We start from the raw sequence: 17532 nt of genomic DNA on the forward strand, positions 1-17532 counted from the left end.
GATTGAACTGTTTGGCTTCCGTCTCCGTCTTTGGATTGAACTGTTCAGCACATCAAGTTTTGGGAACTGAGTGAAGCTGAAGGGAAAGGTTTGTGCTGCATGTGTGCGAAGTATTATGATTTATGGGAGCGAGACATGGGTAATGAACATGGAGCAGCAACGAAGGCTGGAAAGGGTGGAAATGCGAATGGTTTGGTGGATATGTGGAGTATCGTTGAGAGAATGAATATGAATGAATGAATGATCGTTTTTTTTTTTAGGCCATTTTTCCCCGCTAGAGCGGGGGTTAGCCTTTCGGGCCCCATGACATTCATTGTTCCCTGTTTGAGTCAATGTTTTTATGGCCGGATGCCCTTCCTGATGCCAACCCTTAGTCGCCTCTTACGATGCGCAGGTATACGGTGTACCTATTCTAATTCGGGGTACACACCGATCGTGGGACTTGAGAGAGAGGAAGACAAATAATGAATTGTGAAAGATGATGGAAATGGAGCCTGTGATGGATGCTGTGAAGAGAAATATGTTGAGATGCTTTGGTCATGTGTTGAGGAAGGAAGAAAGTGACTGGGTGAGAAGAGTTATGGAAATGAATGTAGAAGGAAGTTGAGGACGGGGAAGACCGAGAAAGATTTGGCTAAAGATGGTGGAAGAAGAAATGCGGGCAAGGGGGTTAACAAGGGAGATGTTAGTCCAGCGGATAGGTGCAATATAGAAACGAATCGTGCACTTTTTGATAAAAGCATCAAACTTGGTACACATATTCAGTACGCCATAAGAAACAAAATTAGATATCGTGCCATCCCAGTTTTTGCCTGTGATTGCTATGGCGGCCATCTTTCAAAATGGCCCCGCTCTAGCAGGGAAAATGGCCTTAAAATGCCTTTGTTGTTGTTGTTGTGTGTATGTATTGCGTATATATATATATATATATATATATATATATATATATATATATATATATATATATATATATATTGTTACAGACGTGGTTTTAGATGTTATTTTACCGAGCGGTGGTGTATTACCGCGTCCGAACAGTTACTCCCCGATTAGAACCCGATCCCGCCCAACTCACCCGATTCCACTCGAACGTTGGCCGAATCGCGCTACGCTAAATCAATGATGGAAAGGACACAACGGCTGGGGTAAATGACACGACACAAGGGGTACAGTTCTCAAGACCTCCGGAGGAGGATATAATTGGTGATGCAGAAAAGGGGTAGATTACACGGTAAGAGGTAAAGCACAGAAAAGATGGGCACTTAAACACAGTCTTATCTATCCCTGACAGACCACAGACAAACGGGACAAGACTGACTTACACGGGGATTGATGGCAGGGAAGGACAGGCAGTCGATAGCACAAGGTGCACCTTGGCTCAGGGGCAGAATCAAACACGGTCCGGTCCAGAGATGCGGGGAGGTATTGCAGCGCTCGGAGGTGGCGTCTTCTCTCTCCAAGCTGAGGGCGTATCTGACGTCACCTCCCTCTTCCTGCGCATGCTCAGCGGGGAGTGACACGCCCTCGGCTCGTTGGCTCCGCCCCAGATGGAATCGGTCCGCCGCTTCTATTGGGTGCGGGGGGTTACCGGGCTCCGCCCTTGACGAGGAGCTGACAGCGAGCCCCTGCGTGGTAACCCCGTCGGAGCACATGTTCAATGGCGGCTAACCAAGCCGGAGTGAGGACGCACACTCCCCGCGCCGCCGCCGCTGTTGTTGTTGTTGTTGTACCATGAGGAAGAGCTGCGGGGAGGTATTGGGAGGTCCTAAACTTTCTAACGGTGCCATACAATCACATTCTGGTGCAACGAAGAGTCAGAATTAATGGAAACGAGTCCTTAACTGACATAGACTAAGAATAACTAGCAAGATGTCCTATAGTTGTCTACGTGAGATGCGGTGGACCTGGATGCGACATTTAATGGGGGAAATAGGGGGAGGTCGGGTCTACAGAGTGTTGTTTACAGAAAATGGGACTAGGGAATGGGGGATTGGGGATAGTTGGGAAGTATTGGGGAAATAGGGGAATATTTACAAGCGGATATGGATGGAGGCCAATCTCATATCCGCAACATTGCACCCTTCTCTACCTCGGGGCGTCCAGACCCGATAAATTTTTACTTACTTTAGTGTGGCACTCAGATGTAGTTCCCTCTACTATTAACTCAACCCTGAGTGCGACAGTTTTACAGATGTTCACAAATGAGTAAATATGTCCCCCTGCGACGTTGCACCCTTCTCCTCACAGAAACACACCCACAGGATAACCGAATCGCGGAAAGAATCCTCAAACTAAACATACAGCCGGTAGGGAGCATTATTTACACAAGACTGATATTTACACTACGATCCAGGACCTGTTCTTTGAGGAACACATGCAGATGTTATGCATAGAGAGAGCACGCATGCCAGCATCGATACACCAACCCACGAGTGCTCTGTGGCCTTACGGCCTTTAATAATGTGCAGAGCACCCCATCCAAGCACCAAAAGCACCACCCCATCATGTACAGTCAGCACCATCCGGTGCACCAATAAAGTGTTCATAGTCACCGGTCGTGTCGCAGCCGGCCGATGTTCTGCCGCTGGTCTTGCCTTCATGGAGCACTTGGCCTTCTGGCTTCCTTAGAAATAAAGAAAGGCACCAACCGCGTCCATTTCTAAATTGTGGCCGTCAGGGGGCCAACTAAAAGTGGTTCACCTGTTAGACAGGTCCATGCCAGGCAGAAATGGCGCCGTTTTCCAGTCAAGGTTTTCTCAGTGGATTTATATACTTTTGATCATACTCTGTCGAATAAGCTTGTGGGCCACCCTGAAATTTGCCTCAAATCCAAGATGGCCACCAGAATAGCTAAAATAGTATTTCTGAGAGTTGCTTTTACCCATAGATGATTTTTTTTCAACTGATTGTGGCCTATTATGATAAAGAAAGATAACTCAGTCATAACTCAGCCATAAAAATTAACAATCGGTACTTTATTAACAAAATGGCCGCCGGGCAACTTCCGTATTACGGAAACTGCTATAACTTCAGTTCCGAGTGTGATATGATTATAATTTTGGTGTCCAGTCATATGTTTTTGGGGTCAAGGAATCCATATTTGTACTTTTTATTTCAGTGAAATCATTGGTTCATAAAGAAATCTAAGATGGCTGCCAATACTGGCCACCGATGTGGCAGATTCAGTCATGTCTTGTGCTCCATAATATATATTACAATACATTTTGATTCAATTTCTTGGTTTCCAAAGTCTGGTTATCCATTTAGTTGGTTTATCATGACACTAGCTCAATAGATCATCCCCTAAATCATGGATGAACAATAAATCCAAGATGGCTGCCGCTGAACGGCTCCTAGTCAGTTTTGCTTCGTCTACCAAACTACACAGGTTTATAAAATGTATCTGAATTCCCATTCAATATGATCCCCGGCTTTGGTTATGCTTTGGGAAAAATATGTTGTTCAAAAGGCACATAATCCTCAGTTACTAAGATCAAGATCAAGATCACTCTCTTCACTCTGAAAGTCTGAATAAAGTCCACAGGTATCCGAAGAAAGTTGTTCCATGGTGCTCTCCGAATTTTCCCCATCTCCTTGGTACTCTTCATCAACTTCAGATTCTTCTGCTCTTTCTTCTGCCCCACCGATACCTATAAAAAATGTGAATGGATATAGTCGGGATTCAAAACAGTAAATCATATAAAAATAACAAAATTACGATTGCATTTTGGACTTATCTACCTTGCTTTTCTCTTTCTCTACAGTGAACTTCACTGTCTTGTACATGTTTTCTGCTTGTATTCCTGTGTCTCTTCTTCCTTGAAGGCTGGCTTCTCTCTTCTACTGCATCTTCTAAATCTGCATCATACTCCGCGAGACCTGTAAGTGGAAGGTTACACATATTTAATCTGGATGAATGCACTGCCAGTGGGAATACATTGGAGGAACTTTATGACAGGAACGAAAAGCAATGATCAAAGTAATGATATATTTTTAGTATACTTACTTTGAATTTGTCTTTTCTTGCTCTTTTTCTTGGAGAGGCTTGGAGGGAGTTGCGGGCAGGTAAACCATATTGGCCTGATACCATCATCTGTATTTTCCCATCCTTTGTCAGTGATAGAAGGATACTCAATGTTTTGCTTGAGACACTGGTACCACACCCATGCCTGAAGGTCACTCCTCTTGAGGTGTTCATTGGTGCTACTCTCGTCTGGAAGGATGCTGGAACTAGATTTCACCTTTTGAGTGTTGTACGTTCGGATCCTTGTTTCAACAAAGCTTTCTTGTTCACTTCCAGAATACATGCAGGTTCTGAAGAAGCATTTAGCACTGGTAGCATCTTGAAAAGATTGATTTGATCTGCCCAGCTGAGAGAGTAGATGGGATTTCTCTTGTTTCAACATCTTCTTCAATGGCTTGATTTTGCCGATGCGAAATGGGAATGATGTCGTGTCACATCCAGTAATGCTATGATATGCTGGGAGAGTTTGACACACTTCATCTCCAAAATGAGTCGTTAGTTTCTTGACACTGACGTACCGATGGTCAATCTTCATGAACCAGTCTTGTGGTGGTTTGCAGACAGAATAGGCATAGCTCAAGAGGATCAGTACATCTGTATCTGAAGCCTTAATCACAACCGGACCTTCGCACTTGCTTGCATGAAGAACAAGCCTGGTGTCAGCCTCATGATGGTTGCAGGATTCAAGTTGTTCAAACTTAGTTTGCGTGATCAACCATGTATTCTGTTCCTCTGTCACGGTGAGTGGAATTCTGAGTTTCGATCTGACTGAATCACTTTTGAAGTAAGTGACCATAAATTTAATCAGCTCAGTCTTGTTTTCAGCATTATGCAGAAATGCGTCCCAATCTTTGCCTCTGGGCATACTCTGCTCGGGGCTTGTGATGTGGGTTCTTCTACCAGAGATCCCTCGGCGTCGTTGGGTTAACTCCTTTGTAGTGGACGTACAGTAGGAATCAAATATGATCCCAAGCTGTTTTGGGTTTGACTGGCTTGGTGGCATGCAGAATTTCAATAGGGCATCAGTGTATTCTCCCCAAGTCTGTTGAGCCGGGATTGACTTTACAGCTGCCATTCCGTCAATCAGCCAGTTGCTTCTATTTGGCGGTTCCTCTGTAGTTGATGAAGATTCCTCAATAAGGTAGCTCCTCAGCGCTGCTTTAGAACCTTGTCGAATGTCTCGTTCTGGTGTGGCAAGGGCAAGTGGAATAGTTGTCAGGGGGTGTGAATGTGCCTCTTCAGGGGTAGTTGCCTTTCCTACCAACACACCAAATGCTTGTCGATCCTCCTTGAGAACGTTCACTGCCTTTGGATTTTTCTTGACCTTCTCCATGCCCGTTTTGATCTTGAGATTCACAATCCTGTCAAAAATGTTCATTCTGCCTTCTCCAGTAGCCTTGAGTCTAAGGTTAACAAAGTCTTGGAATTGTTTCTCTCCTGCTTCGGTTGATGACAACAATCCACTGACAATACCTTGGTTAATTTCCACTCCAGTTTTCATGTGACGCGCAGAACCAATCAGAAAAGGGTCAAAGTACTTATCCAATTGGATGACTAGGTTGCGAACCATGTTGTCATGCTGCCTCCGTGCCCCTATTGTTGTTTCCTTGTGAGTTGAAGAGGTCAGGATATGCAACCTTTCCTTCAATCTTCCTCTGAGCTTTGCCATTAAGTGACTCGTTTTTATGAACGCATCTGTTGTCTGCTTGCTGGTACTGTAACCGCCTTGCATTGGACCACCCCGGACTTTAACCTCTCTGTTGATTGTGGTCTCAGTGATCAAGTCCCCATGGATCGTAGAAAAGGGCTCGCCAGTCATCGACCCTCCGAATCCATTTTGCAACAGATCATCCCAGGCATCTTTGTGATTCACCTTCAGATTTTGGAGATTGACGTGTTGGAATGTCAGGTACCTAGCATAGTTGATGTGCCCGAAAGCAAAGCACTTTGGAAGAAGCGTTCTCTCTGCTGCCAGGTGTGTCGATGTGTCGACATGTGTCGACATGTGTCGATGTGTCGATTCCCAAACAAGTGGAAGTCGATGGCGTCACCAAATTTCTCAGTCAGTCGTTTTTTCAACATGCAGGTTTTTGAAATCGGAGGGTCCTCAAGTTCATTGTCTTCACTGATCTCCTTTATGTCCTCAATCAATTCTCTCAGGAAATACGCCTTTTGATCCTTGACTACCATGCGGTGAAACAGTTTGAAAAAGCTGTCCATAACCTCGGTAGCTAATCTATCCTTCTCTGCTGCATCCGCTGACAGCAACTTTCTATCATATTGTTACAGACGTGGCTTGGATGTTATTTACCGAGCGGTTTTATGGTATGACCACGTCTGCACAAGTTACCCGATTGTGCCCGAACGTTGACTAGTCGCGCGATGCTGGCTCAATAAGAAAAAGAAGACACCCGGCTGGATTACAATAACACAATACGACACCAATGTTTCAATTCTCAAGACCTCCGGAGGAGATTATATTCGTACGGAAAGGTCAGATTACAGGGGCTAGAGGTATAATCACAGAAAGACAGGCACTTAGACACACTCTTATATTAACCCCGGACAGACGACAGACAAACGGGACAACGGCTGACTCACACGGGGGTTGATGACAGGAAAGCGGGTATCGATGGCTCCAGGTCCTCCTGGGCTCGGGGCAGGGTATAGTACGATCCGGTCCGGTCCAAAGATGCGGGGAGGTATCGTCGCGCTGGGGGTGGCGGTGGCTTCTCTCTCCAAGCTGAGGCGCATCTGTCGTCACGTCCGGCGCGGGGCCGCGTATATCCGGCGGGGAGTCACACGCCCTCGGCTCGTTAGCTCCGCCCCAGATGGAATCGGCACGTTGCTTCTCATTGGGTGCGTGGGGGGGTTACTGGCTCCGCCCCTGACGAGGAGCTGACAGCCAGCCCCTTCGGGGTAACGCCGTGGAGCGCATGGTCATGGCGGGTAACCGAGCCGGTGTGAGGACGCACACTCCCCGCCCCTCTGTTGTTGTAGTCGTAGTTGTAGTTGTAATTGTTGTTGTAGTTGTTGTTTGGGGAAGAAGATGGGAGGAGGTATGGGAAAGGTCCTAAACTCACTACTGATGCCATATAATCACATTCTGGTGCAACGAAGAGTCATAATTAATGGAAACGAGGCCTTAACTGACATAGATTAAGAATAACTAGGAAGATGTCCGAAAGTTGTCTACGTGTGGTGCGGTGGACCTGGGCACGACATTTAATGGGGGAATAAGGGGAAGGTCGGCTCTACTGATTGTTATTTACATGCAATGGGACTAGGGAATGGGGGATTGGGGAAAGTTGGGGAGTATTGGAGAAAATAGGGGAATATTTACAAGCGGATATGGAGGCCAAATTCCATATTCGCAACATTGCACCCTTCTCTACCCTCGGGGCATCCCGACCCGATAAATTTTTACCTACTTTAGTGTGGCACGCAATGTAGTTCCCGCTACTATTAACTCTACCCTGAGTGCGACAGTTTTACAGATATTCACAAATGAGTAAATATGTCCCCCTGCGACGTTGCACCCTTCTCCTCACAGAAACACACCCACAGGATAACCGAATCCGGAAAGAATTCGCAAACTACACATACAGCCGGTAGGGAGCATTATTTACACGACTACGCGGCTATTTACACTACGATCCAGGACCTGTTTTTTTTTGGAGGAACACATGCAGATGTTATGCATAGAGAGAGCGCGCTTGCCAGCATCGATACACCAACCCACGAGTGCTCTGTGGCCGACGGCCTTTAATAATGTGCAGAGCACCCTTCCCGAGCATCAAAAGCACCACCCCACCACCAATCGGTGCAGTCACCATTGTTCATTGGAATAAAAATAAATTCGACAACCCCTAACCCTGCAGGTGTCTCTTGCTCTTCTTGTGGCCTTCAGTGGTGTTAATTAACAGTGGTTCACCTTTATGGCATAGGTGCCACGTTGACCCATAGGTCCATCCCCGGGTGGTGCTTGGCCGCAAACGAACTGCGGTCCATTGTGGGTGGCCACAAACATTGCGGTCCATATGGTGTATCGATCCCGGCAGCAAACAGCGAAAGTGCAGGCCCACAACTGCGCAGCCAGCACCTCTCTCTCCTCTCTCTCTACCCCAAAGCCAGATCCTCGGAGGTGGGAGACAAAAGAAGAACCAAGTGAGTAAGGTGGTAAGGGCGCAAAAGTGCACGCAATATAAGGTAATGCACACTGGGGGCACATGGGAACCAGGTGAGACAGGTACGTTCCTATCGTACGCCCCCCCCCCCACCAGGTAACCTACATGACCCCTCCCTTACCCCTTACTGTATCCACACAACACAACACTACCCATAAACATCTACTTTACAAATCGACAAACATCCCTACTGTCTTCCCCGTTCCTCCCATAAACCAAATTCGTCTTCTCTCCCTCCTAACCAATCAAATTTGCCATTTTCAACTCTCATCAAAATTTGCCATTTTCAACTCAACATCAAAATTTGCCATTACCAATTCATCATCAGTCCCTCCTAGGGAGGGAGAGATGGAATCACTCCAATGTCTCATCCACGTCGTGATGCGTCTCACAAATCCACACAGCGATTCATCTCCTGCAACAAAACAAAGAAAACACAGGTGTGGAGTCATCATCATCACCACAGGTAAGTGGCTGCGTATGGTGCGACAGGTTCTTCAATCCTAACTATTTCCTAAATGACTTTAACAACTTTACACTACCCGGGGTCTTTCTCCGGCCAAACCATTGGCCCTCTTACACTATGGGTTCTAAAAAAACCAATTCCCATTGGCCAAACTGTGGTGCTCTTCAATTTGGGGTCTCACTCCCCCGATTCATCTCCCGGTGCCCTCGCACAATTTCTGGGCTGTGGCGTGTACCTCTCCCAGTGGGTCTACCCACCTGCACACCTCCACCACTGCAGTTGCCTCCGAGCTTACCTGCTCCTTACCCTAACCTATCTACCTGGGGAAGGCCCTCTGGCACTCTCCCCACTCGGTGCCCTCTCTGGCACTGGGCTACCCGGGTCCGTCCTCCGGATCCTCGGGCCCCATCCACAACTCTACCGGCTCCCAGAGCCCACCTGCGGCCTCACCTGGCCGACATCCTCACAGTGGTGGAGTGCTCAACCAACTACACACACTAACAGGCTACACGCCCAGCCATTTCCACAACACTAATGCACCCATTCACAACACCATTCTGCAACCGCACCACAGATGCCAATATCCAACCACAATTTACCTGCACCCTCTACCTAACACTTACACTACCCGCCCCGGGTACTCGTGAAAGGGGTCCACTCTTCCCCCATCCACACCTTCGCACCATGCACACCACTCCGTACCACTCACTCCAACTCTCTCCACACACCTGTACCTGCACACCTGTGCTCTCACACCTGGTGCCACCTGCACCCTTCTCTCCCCAAGCGCATTCGCGCTGATCCACACACTCACTACTCATACACGGCTCCACACACCTGTCCAGTTGCACACCTGTGCAATCACACCTGTTCAATTCTCACAAACACGGCATCATCTCAGCTAACTACTCCCTTCTGAAACTTGCGCTTCCCAGTCGTCCCTTTAAACTATTGCGCTCCCTCGTCATTATCATCCACACTAATCTACCTGCTTCCCTACTACAGGTATCAGTCACTAACTAACCTTAACGTCACCTAAGGTCATCTTCTCTAGATCCCTACACACAATATAACCTAACCCACCCGGGCTAGTTTCCACTGCCATACACCCCATAAGCTATTGCTCCTTTGCCCCACCTGGGAAGGATGGTGGATTTGCCATCCCACCACATCGGGGGTCTTTCACTATCAATTTTGCTCGTCCAAATCCAACAATCAAAAATTTTCCATTTAGTGCCAATTCTATTCACTTTTCTAAATTTTGTATCAAATCACTACTATCACTATCACCATCACCCGTCTACTTATTAGGTACTCTCGGTGCGCCAATCCCTGTCCAAAGCCCGGCTTCGTAAAGCCAAGCAATGGATGCTGGTTGTTTTGTGCCAGTGGCTGGCTGCATCCTGCCTTCGGTGCAGGGAAGGAGGTTTACCCGGCCCGAGATCCCACGCACCTTCTCGGCACGGAGCCATCCAATGTCCCGATCTCGACCTGCCGGAATTCCTCAACAAAAAGTGGTCGCCATGACGACTCTTTCTATCGGGCCGCCCGCTCCGCCTAGTGGAGCACGGACGTTCAAAGCGAGGCCCAGCACGGATCGCGCACGGCGGTCCTTTTGAACCCGCCGTGGCTCGGATCCCCGCTGGTTCTCGCGGCACGCGAAGCCCGGCACGCACCGAGGGCCCGCTTCGGCTAAAAGTCGACCTAACCTCTAACCTGTCTAACGTCGATGCTTCACCTGGACGCTTACACCCCGCAGTCCGTTCCTTGCTCACACATCCAGCTGTGCCCATGCTCCTTGTACCGTTCCTTACACACCCAGGCACACCCATTCCACTCACAGCCTTGGTCACACACCTGACCACCGAACATTTTGGCACACATTCGTTCGTAGCACACCTCACCAAAACACCTCTTCGCGCCCCCTCCTCAGTCACCTCCTCTGTGACAATCACAGGTGTGCCCTCATTCGCACACCCAACCATGTGCCTCACCACCAACTCCAGCGTGCATTCCCACTCACGCTCTACCATTCCAGGTGTGCATCCTCCCATCCCAGGTGTACATCCTCGCTCACCTGTCACAACTAACTCACGCTCCATGTCACTCTCACTACTTTCACCTCCACTCGTGACAACGCACTCACCCTTACTCTTGACAGCACACTCTTTCCCCATGCACCTGTCCGTCACACACCTTTCTCGCGCACACTCTTGCGCACACTCTCCCGTCACACCCTCTGTAACACTCACCACCCCGCGCTTCCACGTGCTCCCTCGCACACGCGCTACGACCGACTCACTCTCGCCAGCACCCTCACTCCTTGGCACGCACTTTTTCCTCACACACCCCAGAGTCGGACTTCCTCGCACACCTCCTTTTTCGCACACCAGACCTGTCGCACACTTCACCAGTGGCCTCTCACGAACACCCGGGTCTCTCTCGACCCCCAAGCTTATTAAATCACCTGGCGCATCATACGCACGACCATATTGGTCACCACTTACACCGGGTCCTCTTCCTCTTCGCTTCTCCTCCATCACCTGCGAATCCCTCATCCGGTTAATGAGCACATCATCACGATCCAAACACAGACTTTGGACCAATTCTTTTATCTCCTCTTTTATCTCTTTCTTATCCCCTCTCCGTCGCTTCTTAATTTCACTCATCCCTTCTTCCACTTCTTCTAATTTGTGCTTCACCTCTTTTATTCCCCGGTACGTCTCCTCAAGCTCATCCTCCAAGGCTACCTTGACCGTTTCCATGTGCGTCCTCACCTGCCGGTCCTTCGTCTCCATTACCTCTACCACCTCGTCCAACCTCGTTGTCAGTCCCTCACGTACCATCTGACATTGCCTCTGTGTCGCTATCAAGTCGTTTTTAATTTCTTTTTGTGTCGCCTTTAAACCTCCTAATACCGCAGTGTTCCTTTGAACCTGCTCCACTAACTCCGTCTGTCCCACCGTCAGCTGCTCCACCTCCTGCGTCAGGACCTCTATGCCCCCTTGCAATTTTACAGTCCCCTTTCTCACCTCCTTCTCCATGTGCTCCTTACAGTGCCTCACCTCCTCGCGCACTCCTCCGACCTCCTCACTCACTCCTCTTCTGATCTCCTCTCCCATCACTTGCATCTCCTGCCCAGATGCCACCCTCATCTGCTCCATTTCCTCCCTGTGAGCATCCAGTTTGGTTTCTACCCCCATTCTGACCCCCTCTATCTGCTGCTCCATTTGTTTAACTTCCCTTTCCGCTTGGTCCCTCATGTCCCTCAATTTGCCTTCCATACTGTTTTCTAACCCCTCTAACCCATTTTTCACCTCTTTTATCCCGTTGTCTAACCCCTCAAATTTGTCGTCTAACTTCCCAAATTTCTTGTCTAATCCCTTAAAATTATTGTCTAACCCCTCACCGGTACCCCTCGCTTCGTCCCTCATTACCCCCATTTGGCCCTCCAATCGCTCACTATCAACCCTCATTTGCTCACTCTGAGCATCCATCCGGTTCCCCATTACCCCCATTTGGTTTCCCAAGTCATTCCTCAGGTCTTCACTTGTCTGGACCATGAGCGCCTTTATTTGTTCCATAAATAGGCCCCAATCCATCGGCGGCGCTGCTACGGTCGCGGGCGCGGTGACCAGCGAGGCGCCATTTTGTGCGTTTGCTACCCCCGCTGTTTCGCTCTCCTCACGTGTCTCAATTTGGTCCTGGACCGACCCTGCTTCACTCTCCCCTACCGGACCCCAGCCGTCTTGATCCGCCATAGCGCGACTTTCAAAATTCGGGTTTTGTAAAACAAAACAAATTTCGGCCGCTCCAAATTTTGACCAATTTTTTTTTTTTTTCCTCTATTCGTTTTTTTTTTTCAAAATTTGGTCGGGCCTCGAATCTCACTCCCGACACCAATTGTTACAGACGTGGCTTGGATGTTATTTACCGAGCGGTTTTATGGTATGACCACGTCTGCACAAGTTACCCGATTGTGCCCGAACGTTGACTAGTCGCGCGATGCTGGCTCAATAAGAAAAAGAAGACACCCGGCTGGATTACAATAACACAATACGACACCAATGTTTCAATTCTCAAGACCTCCGGAGGAGATTATATTCGTACGGAAAGGTCAGATTACAGGGGCTAGAGGTATAATCACAGAAAGACAGGCACTTAGACACACTCTTATATTAACCCCGGACAGACGACAGACAAACGGGACAACGGCTGACTCACACGGGGGTTGATGACAGGAAAGCGGGTATCGATGGCTCCAGGTCCTCCTGGGCTCGGGGCAGGGTACAGTACGATCCGGTCCGGTCCAAAGATGCGGGGAGGTATCGTCGCGCTGGGGGTGGCGGTGGCTTCTCTCTCCAAGCTGAGGCGCATCTGTCGTCACGTCCGGCGCGGGGCCGCGTATATCCGGCGGGGAGTCACACGCCCTCGGCTCGTTAGCTCCGCCCCAGATGGAATCGGCACGTTGCTTCTCATTGGGTGCGTGGGGGGGTTACTGGCTCCGCCCCTGACGAGGAGCTGACAGCCAGCCCCTTCGGGGTAACGCCGTGGAGCGCATGGTCATGGCGGGTAACCGAGCCGGTGTGAGGACGCACACTCCCCGCCCCTCTGTTGTTGTAGTCGTAGTTGTAGTTGTAATTGTTGTTGTAGTTGTTGTTTGGGGAAGAAGATGGGAGGAGGTATGGGAAAGGTCCTAAACTCACTACTGATGCCATATAATCACATTCTGGTGCAACGAAGAGTCATAATTAATGGAAACGAGGCCTTAACTGACATAGATTAAGAATAACTAGGAAGATGTCCGAAAGTTGTCTACGTGTGGTGCGGTGGACCTGGGCACGACATTTAATGGGGGAATAAGGGGAAGGTCGGCTCTACTGATTGTTATTTACATGCAATGGGACTAGGGAATGGGGGATTGGGGAAAGTTGGGGAGTATTGGAGAAAATAGGGGAATATTTACAAGCGGATATGGAGGCCAAATTCCATATTCGCAACAATATGCATAGGTAAAATTGTCATAACAACTTTTATGATAGTACACATCAACTGCAAACATGTCATATGATGCTCCACTCAGAATAACATCGAGTCGCTTCGCTGCATCATGGAACTTATCTCCTTCATCTTTGATTTTCATGTCCTTTGAACGTTCTACTTTACTGACAGCATTCTTCTCGGAGCATCTACCAAGACCACCACTATTGTACGGTTTACTGTCATCTTTCGTATCCACGTTGCACACGAAACAGATTTGCTTTTTCTCAAGTGACCCCCTGCGTATCCTATACGCGGGAGCAGCAACTGGTTCATTCGACTCATGAATATTCTCTGAACTGGAAACGGGAAGTTTGCGAGACTGGGCTTCCTTTCGGGCAATTCTGTTCCGAAATGTGATTCTACAGTTCTCATGAATCTTGACATCATGGCCTGCACTAGATAGTCTCACAGCGGCTGATTGAAATTCAGCATATGGTGCCTGAGTACACAGACTCTTGTCAACTTTAACCCATCTTCCCGCTAATTCTTGAATAGACTGCAATCCCTCCTCAGTCATATTATAAGCTGACTCAACGTCCTTAATAGTTTCATTACAGAGGCAGCACAACAGTTTGTCGCCCCTTGCTAAACTCAAAATCGGCGTGGATGCCATTGTGCAACCCTTTTCTCCTGTGCCAAAAAAGTTTTGTCTTTATGTAGTAATTTTATGAGGATTCACTGTATCTGCTAAGCCAGGATTCATGGAATCATTTCTTTGCGTCCGCATTCATGGAATCATTTCTTTGCATCCGGATTCAAGGAATCTGAAATGGAAACCAAGAAATTGAATCAAAATGTATTGTAATATATATTTCACTGAAATAAAAAGTACAAATATGGATTCCTTGACCCCAAAAACATATGACTGGACACCAAAATTATAATCATATCACACTCGGAACTGAAGTTATAGCAGTTTCCGTAATACGGAAGTTGCCCGGCGGCCATTTTGTTAATAAAGTACCGATTGTTAATTTTTATGGCTGAGTTATGACTGAGTTATCTTTCTTTATCATAATAGGCCACAATCAGTTGAAAAAAAATCATCTATGGGTAAAAGCAACTCTCAGAAATACTATTTTAGCTATTCTGGTGGCCATCTTGGATTTGAGGCAAATTTCAGGGTGGCCCACAAGCTTATTCGACAGAGTATGATCAAAAGTATATAAATCCACTGAGAAAACCTTGACTGGAAAACGGCGCCATTTCTGCCTGGCATGGACCTGTCTATGTATGGCATAGGTGCCACGTTGACCCATAGGTCCATCCACGGGTGGTGCTTGCCCGCAGAAGAACTGCGGTCCATGGTGGGCGGCCACAAAAATTGCGGTCCATATGGTGTATCGATCCAGGCAGCAAGCAGCGAAAGTACAGGCCCACAACTGCAGAGCCAGCACCTCTCTCTCCTCTCTCTCTGCCCCAAAGCCAGATCCTCGGAGGTGGGAGACAAAAAGAAGACAAGTGAGTAAGGTGGTAAGGGCGCAAAAGTGCATGCAATACAAGGTAATGCACACTGGGGGCACATGGGAACCAGGTGAGACAGGTACGTTCCTACTGTACGCCCCCCCCCCCCCCCCACCAGGTAACCTACATTGCACCTCCCTTACCCCTTACTGTATCCACAAAACACAACACTACCCATAAACATCTACTTTACACATCAACAAACGTCCCTACTGTCTTCCCCGTTCCTCCCATAAACCAAATTCGTCTTCTCTCCCTCCTAACCAATCAAATTTGCCATTTCCAACTCTCATCAAAATTTGCCATCACCAATTCATCATCAGTCCCTCCTAAGGAGGGAGAGATGGAATCACCCCAATGTCTCATCCACGTCGTGATGCGTCTCACAAATCCACCAGCAATTCTCATTTCCTGCAACACAAAACAAAGAAAACACAGGTGTGGAGTCATCATCATCACCTCAGGTAAGTGGCTGCGTATGGTGCGACAGGTTCATCAATCCTAACTATTTCCTAAATGACTTTAACAACTTTACATTACCCGGGGTCTTTCCCTGCCAATCCATTGGCCAACTTACACTATGGGTTCTAAAAACCAATTCCCATTGACCAACTGTGGTGCTTCTCAATTTGGGGTCTCACTCCCCCGATTCATCTCCCGGTGCCCTCGCACAATTTCTGGGCTGTGACGTGTAGCTCTCCCAGCAGGTCTACCCACCTGCACACCTCCACCACTGTAGTTGTCACCCGAGCTTACCTGCTCCTCACCCTAACCTAACTAACTGGGGAAGGCCCTTTCGCACTCTCACCCCCTCAGTGCCCTCTCTGGCACGGGCTGCCCGATCCACACCCGGGATCCTCAGGCACCCACTGACACTAACGGCTCCCAGAGCCCACCTGCGGCCTCACCTGGCCGACATCCTCACAGTGGTGGAGTGCCCAAACCAACTACACACACTAACAGACTACACGCCCAGCCATTTCCACAACACTAATGCACCCATCCACAATACCATTCTGCAACCGCACCACAAATGCCAATATCCAACCACAATTTACCTATACCCTCTACCTAACACTTACACTACCCGCCCCGCGTACTCGTGAAAGGGGTCCACTCTTCCCCCATCCACACCTTCGCACCATGCACACCACTCCGTACCACTTACTCCATGTATTCCACACACCTGTACTTGCACACCTGTGCTCTCATACTTGGTGCCGCCTGCACCCTTCTCTCCCCCAAGCGCATTCGCGCTGATCCACAACACACACTACTCATACACTGCTCCACACACCTGTTCAGTTGCACACCTGTGCAATCACACCTGTTCAATTCTCAACCACACGGCATCATCTCATCTAACTACTCCCCTCTGAAACTTGCGCTTCCCAGTCGCCCCTTTAAACTATTGCGCTCCCTCGTCATTATAATCCACACTAATCTACCTGCGTCCCCACTACAGGTATCCTTGTCACTAACTAATCTTAACGTTACCTAATGTCATCTTCGCTAGATCCCTACACACAATATAACCTAACCCACCTGGGCTAGTTTTCACTGCCATACACCCCATAAGCTATAGCTCCTTTGCCCCACGTTTGTGAGGGATGACAGAGTTGCCATCCCACCACATCGGGCATCTCCCACTACCAATTTTGCACATCAAATTTCAACAAATCAAAAATTTGCCAATCACTACCCATCATCTGCCAATCATTACTGCCAATCCTTTGCCAATCATCAAATTTTGTTTTTTTCTAATTTTGGGTCCAAAACACTAACCTCATCACACAGTCTACTCACTAATGCCTCTCGGTGCGCCAATTAACTTCTAAAGCTCGGCTTCGTACAGCCAAGCCATGAATGCGGGTTGTGTGGTGCCAGCGGCTGGATACGTCCCGCATTCGCTGCAGGGAAGGAGGTTTACCCGGGCCGAGATCCCACGCACCATCTCGGCACGGAGCCATCCCATGGCCCGATCTCGACCTGCCGGAATGCCTCAACAAAAAGTGGTCGCCATGACGACCCTTCCTATCGGGCTGCCCGCTCCGCCTAGTGGAGCACGGACGCGGCCGTTCAAAGCGAGGCCCAGCGTGGATCGCGTACGGCGGTCCTTTCGAACCCACCGTGGCTCGGATCCCCGCTGGTTCTCGCGGCACGCGAAGCCCGGCACGCACCGAGGGCCCGATTCGGCTATAAGTCGCTCTAACCGCTAACCCGGTTACCGTCGATGCTTCACCTGGATGCTTACACGCATACGCTACCCCTTTCTTGCTCATACCTCCAGCTGTTCCCATGCTCCTCGTACGTTTCCTTACACACCTCGGTACACTCATTCCACTCAC

At 48.7% G+C, this 17532-nt stretch overlaps 2 protein-coding genes across 3 annotated transcripts in view; one reads left to right on the forward strand and one right to left on the reverse strand.

Annotated features, from left to right (window-relative positions):
* Positions 1 to 17532, forward strand: part of LOC137420935 (G protein-coupled receptor kinase 5) — a 276186-nt gene that overhangs the window by 140265 nt on the left and 118389 nt on the right. The gene's annotated exons all lie outside the window — the stretch shown is intronic.
* LOC144890701 (uncharacterized) lies at positions 2806 to 5441 on the reverse strand. Its single transcript, XM_078772162.1, has 3 exons — positions 4007 to 5441; positions 3742 to 3879; positions 2806 to 3650 (listed from the first exon to the last, which is right to left on the reverse strand). Exons 1-3 carry the CDS (start codon positions 5400 to 5402, stop codon positions 3481 to 3483), a joined length of 1704 nt encoding a protein of 567 aa, XP_078628288.1. The 5' UTR covers positions 5403 to 5441; the 3' UTR covers positions 2806 to 3480.

Source organism: Myxine glutinosa, chromosome 2, assembly GCF_964187855.1.
Source record: "Myxine glutinosa chromosome 2, kmMyxGlut1.1, whole genome shotgun sequence".
NCBI lineage: Eukaryota > Metazoa > Chordata > Myxini > Myxiniformes > Myxinidae > Myxine > Myxine glutinosa.

Coding starts and splice junctions, on each gene's coding strand:
- LOC144890701 (XM_078772162.1), bottom strand. CDS start 5,402: ATGAACATTTTTGACAGGATTGTGAATCTCAAGATCAAAACGGGCATG. Junction 3,880..4,006: donor CAAGAAAAGACAAATTCAAA/GTAAGTATACTA, acceptor TTCCACTTACAG/GTCTCGCGGAGTATGATGCA. Junction 3,651..3,741: donor TAGAGAAAGAGAAAAGCAAG/GTAGATAAGTCC, acceptor CATTTTTTATAG/GTATCGGTGGGGCAGAAGAA.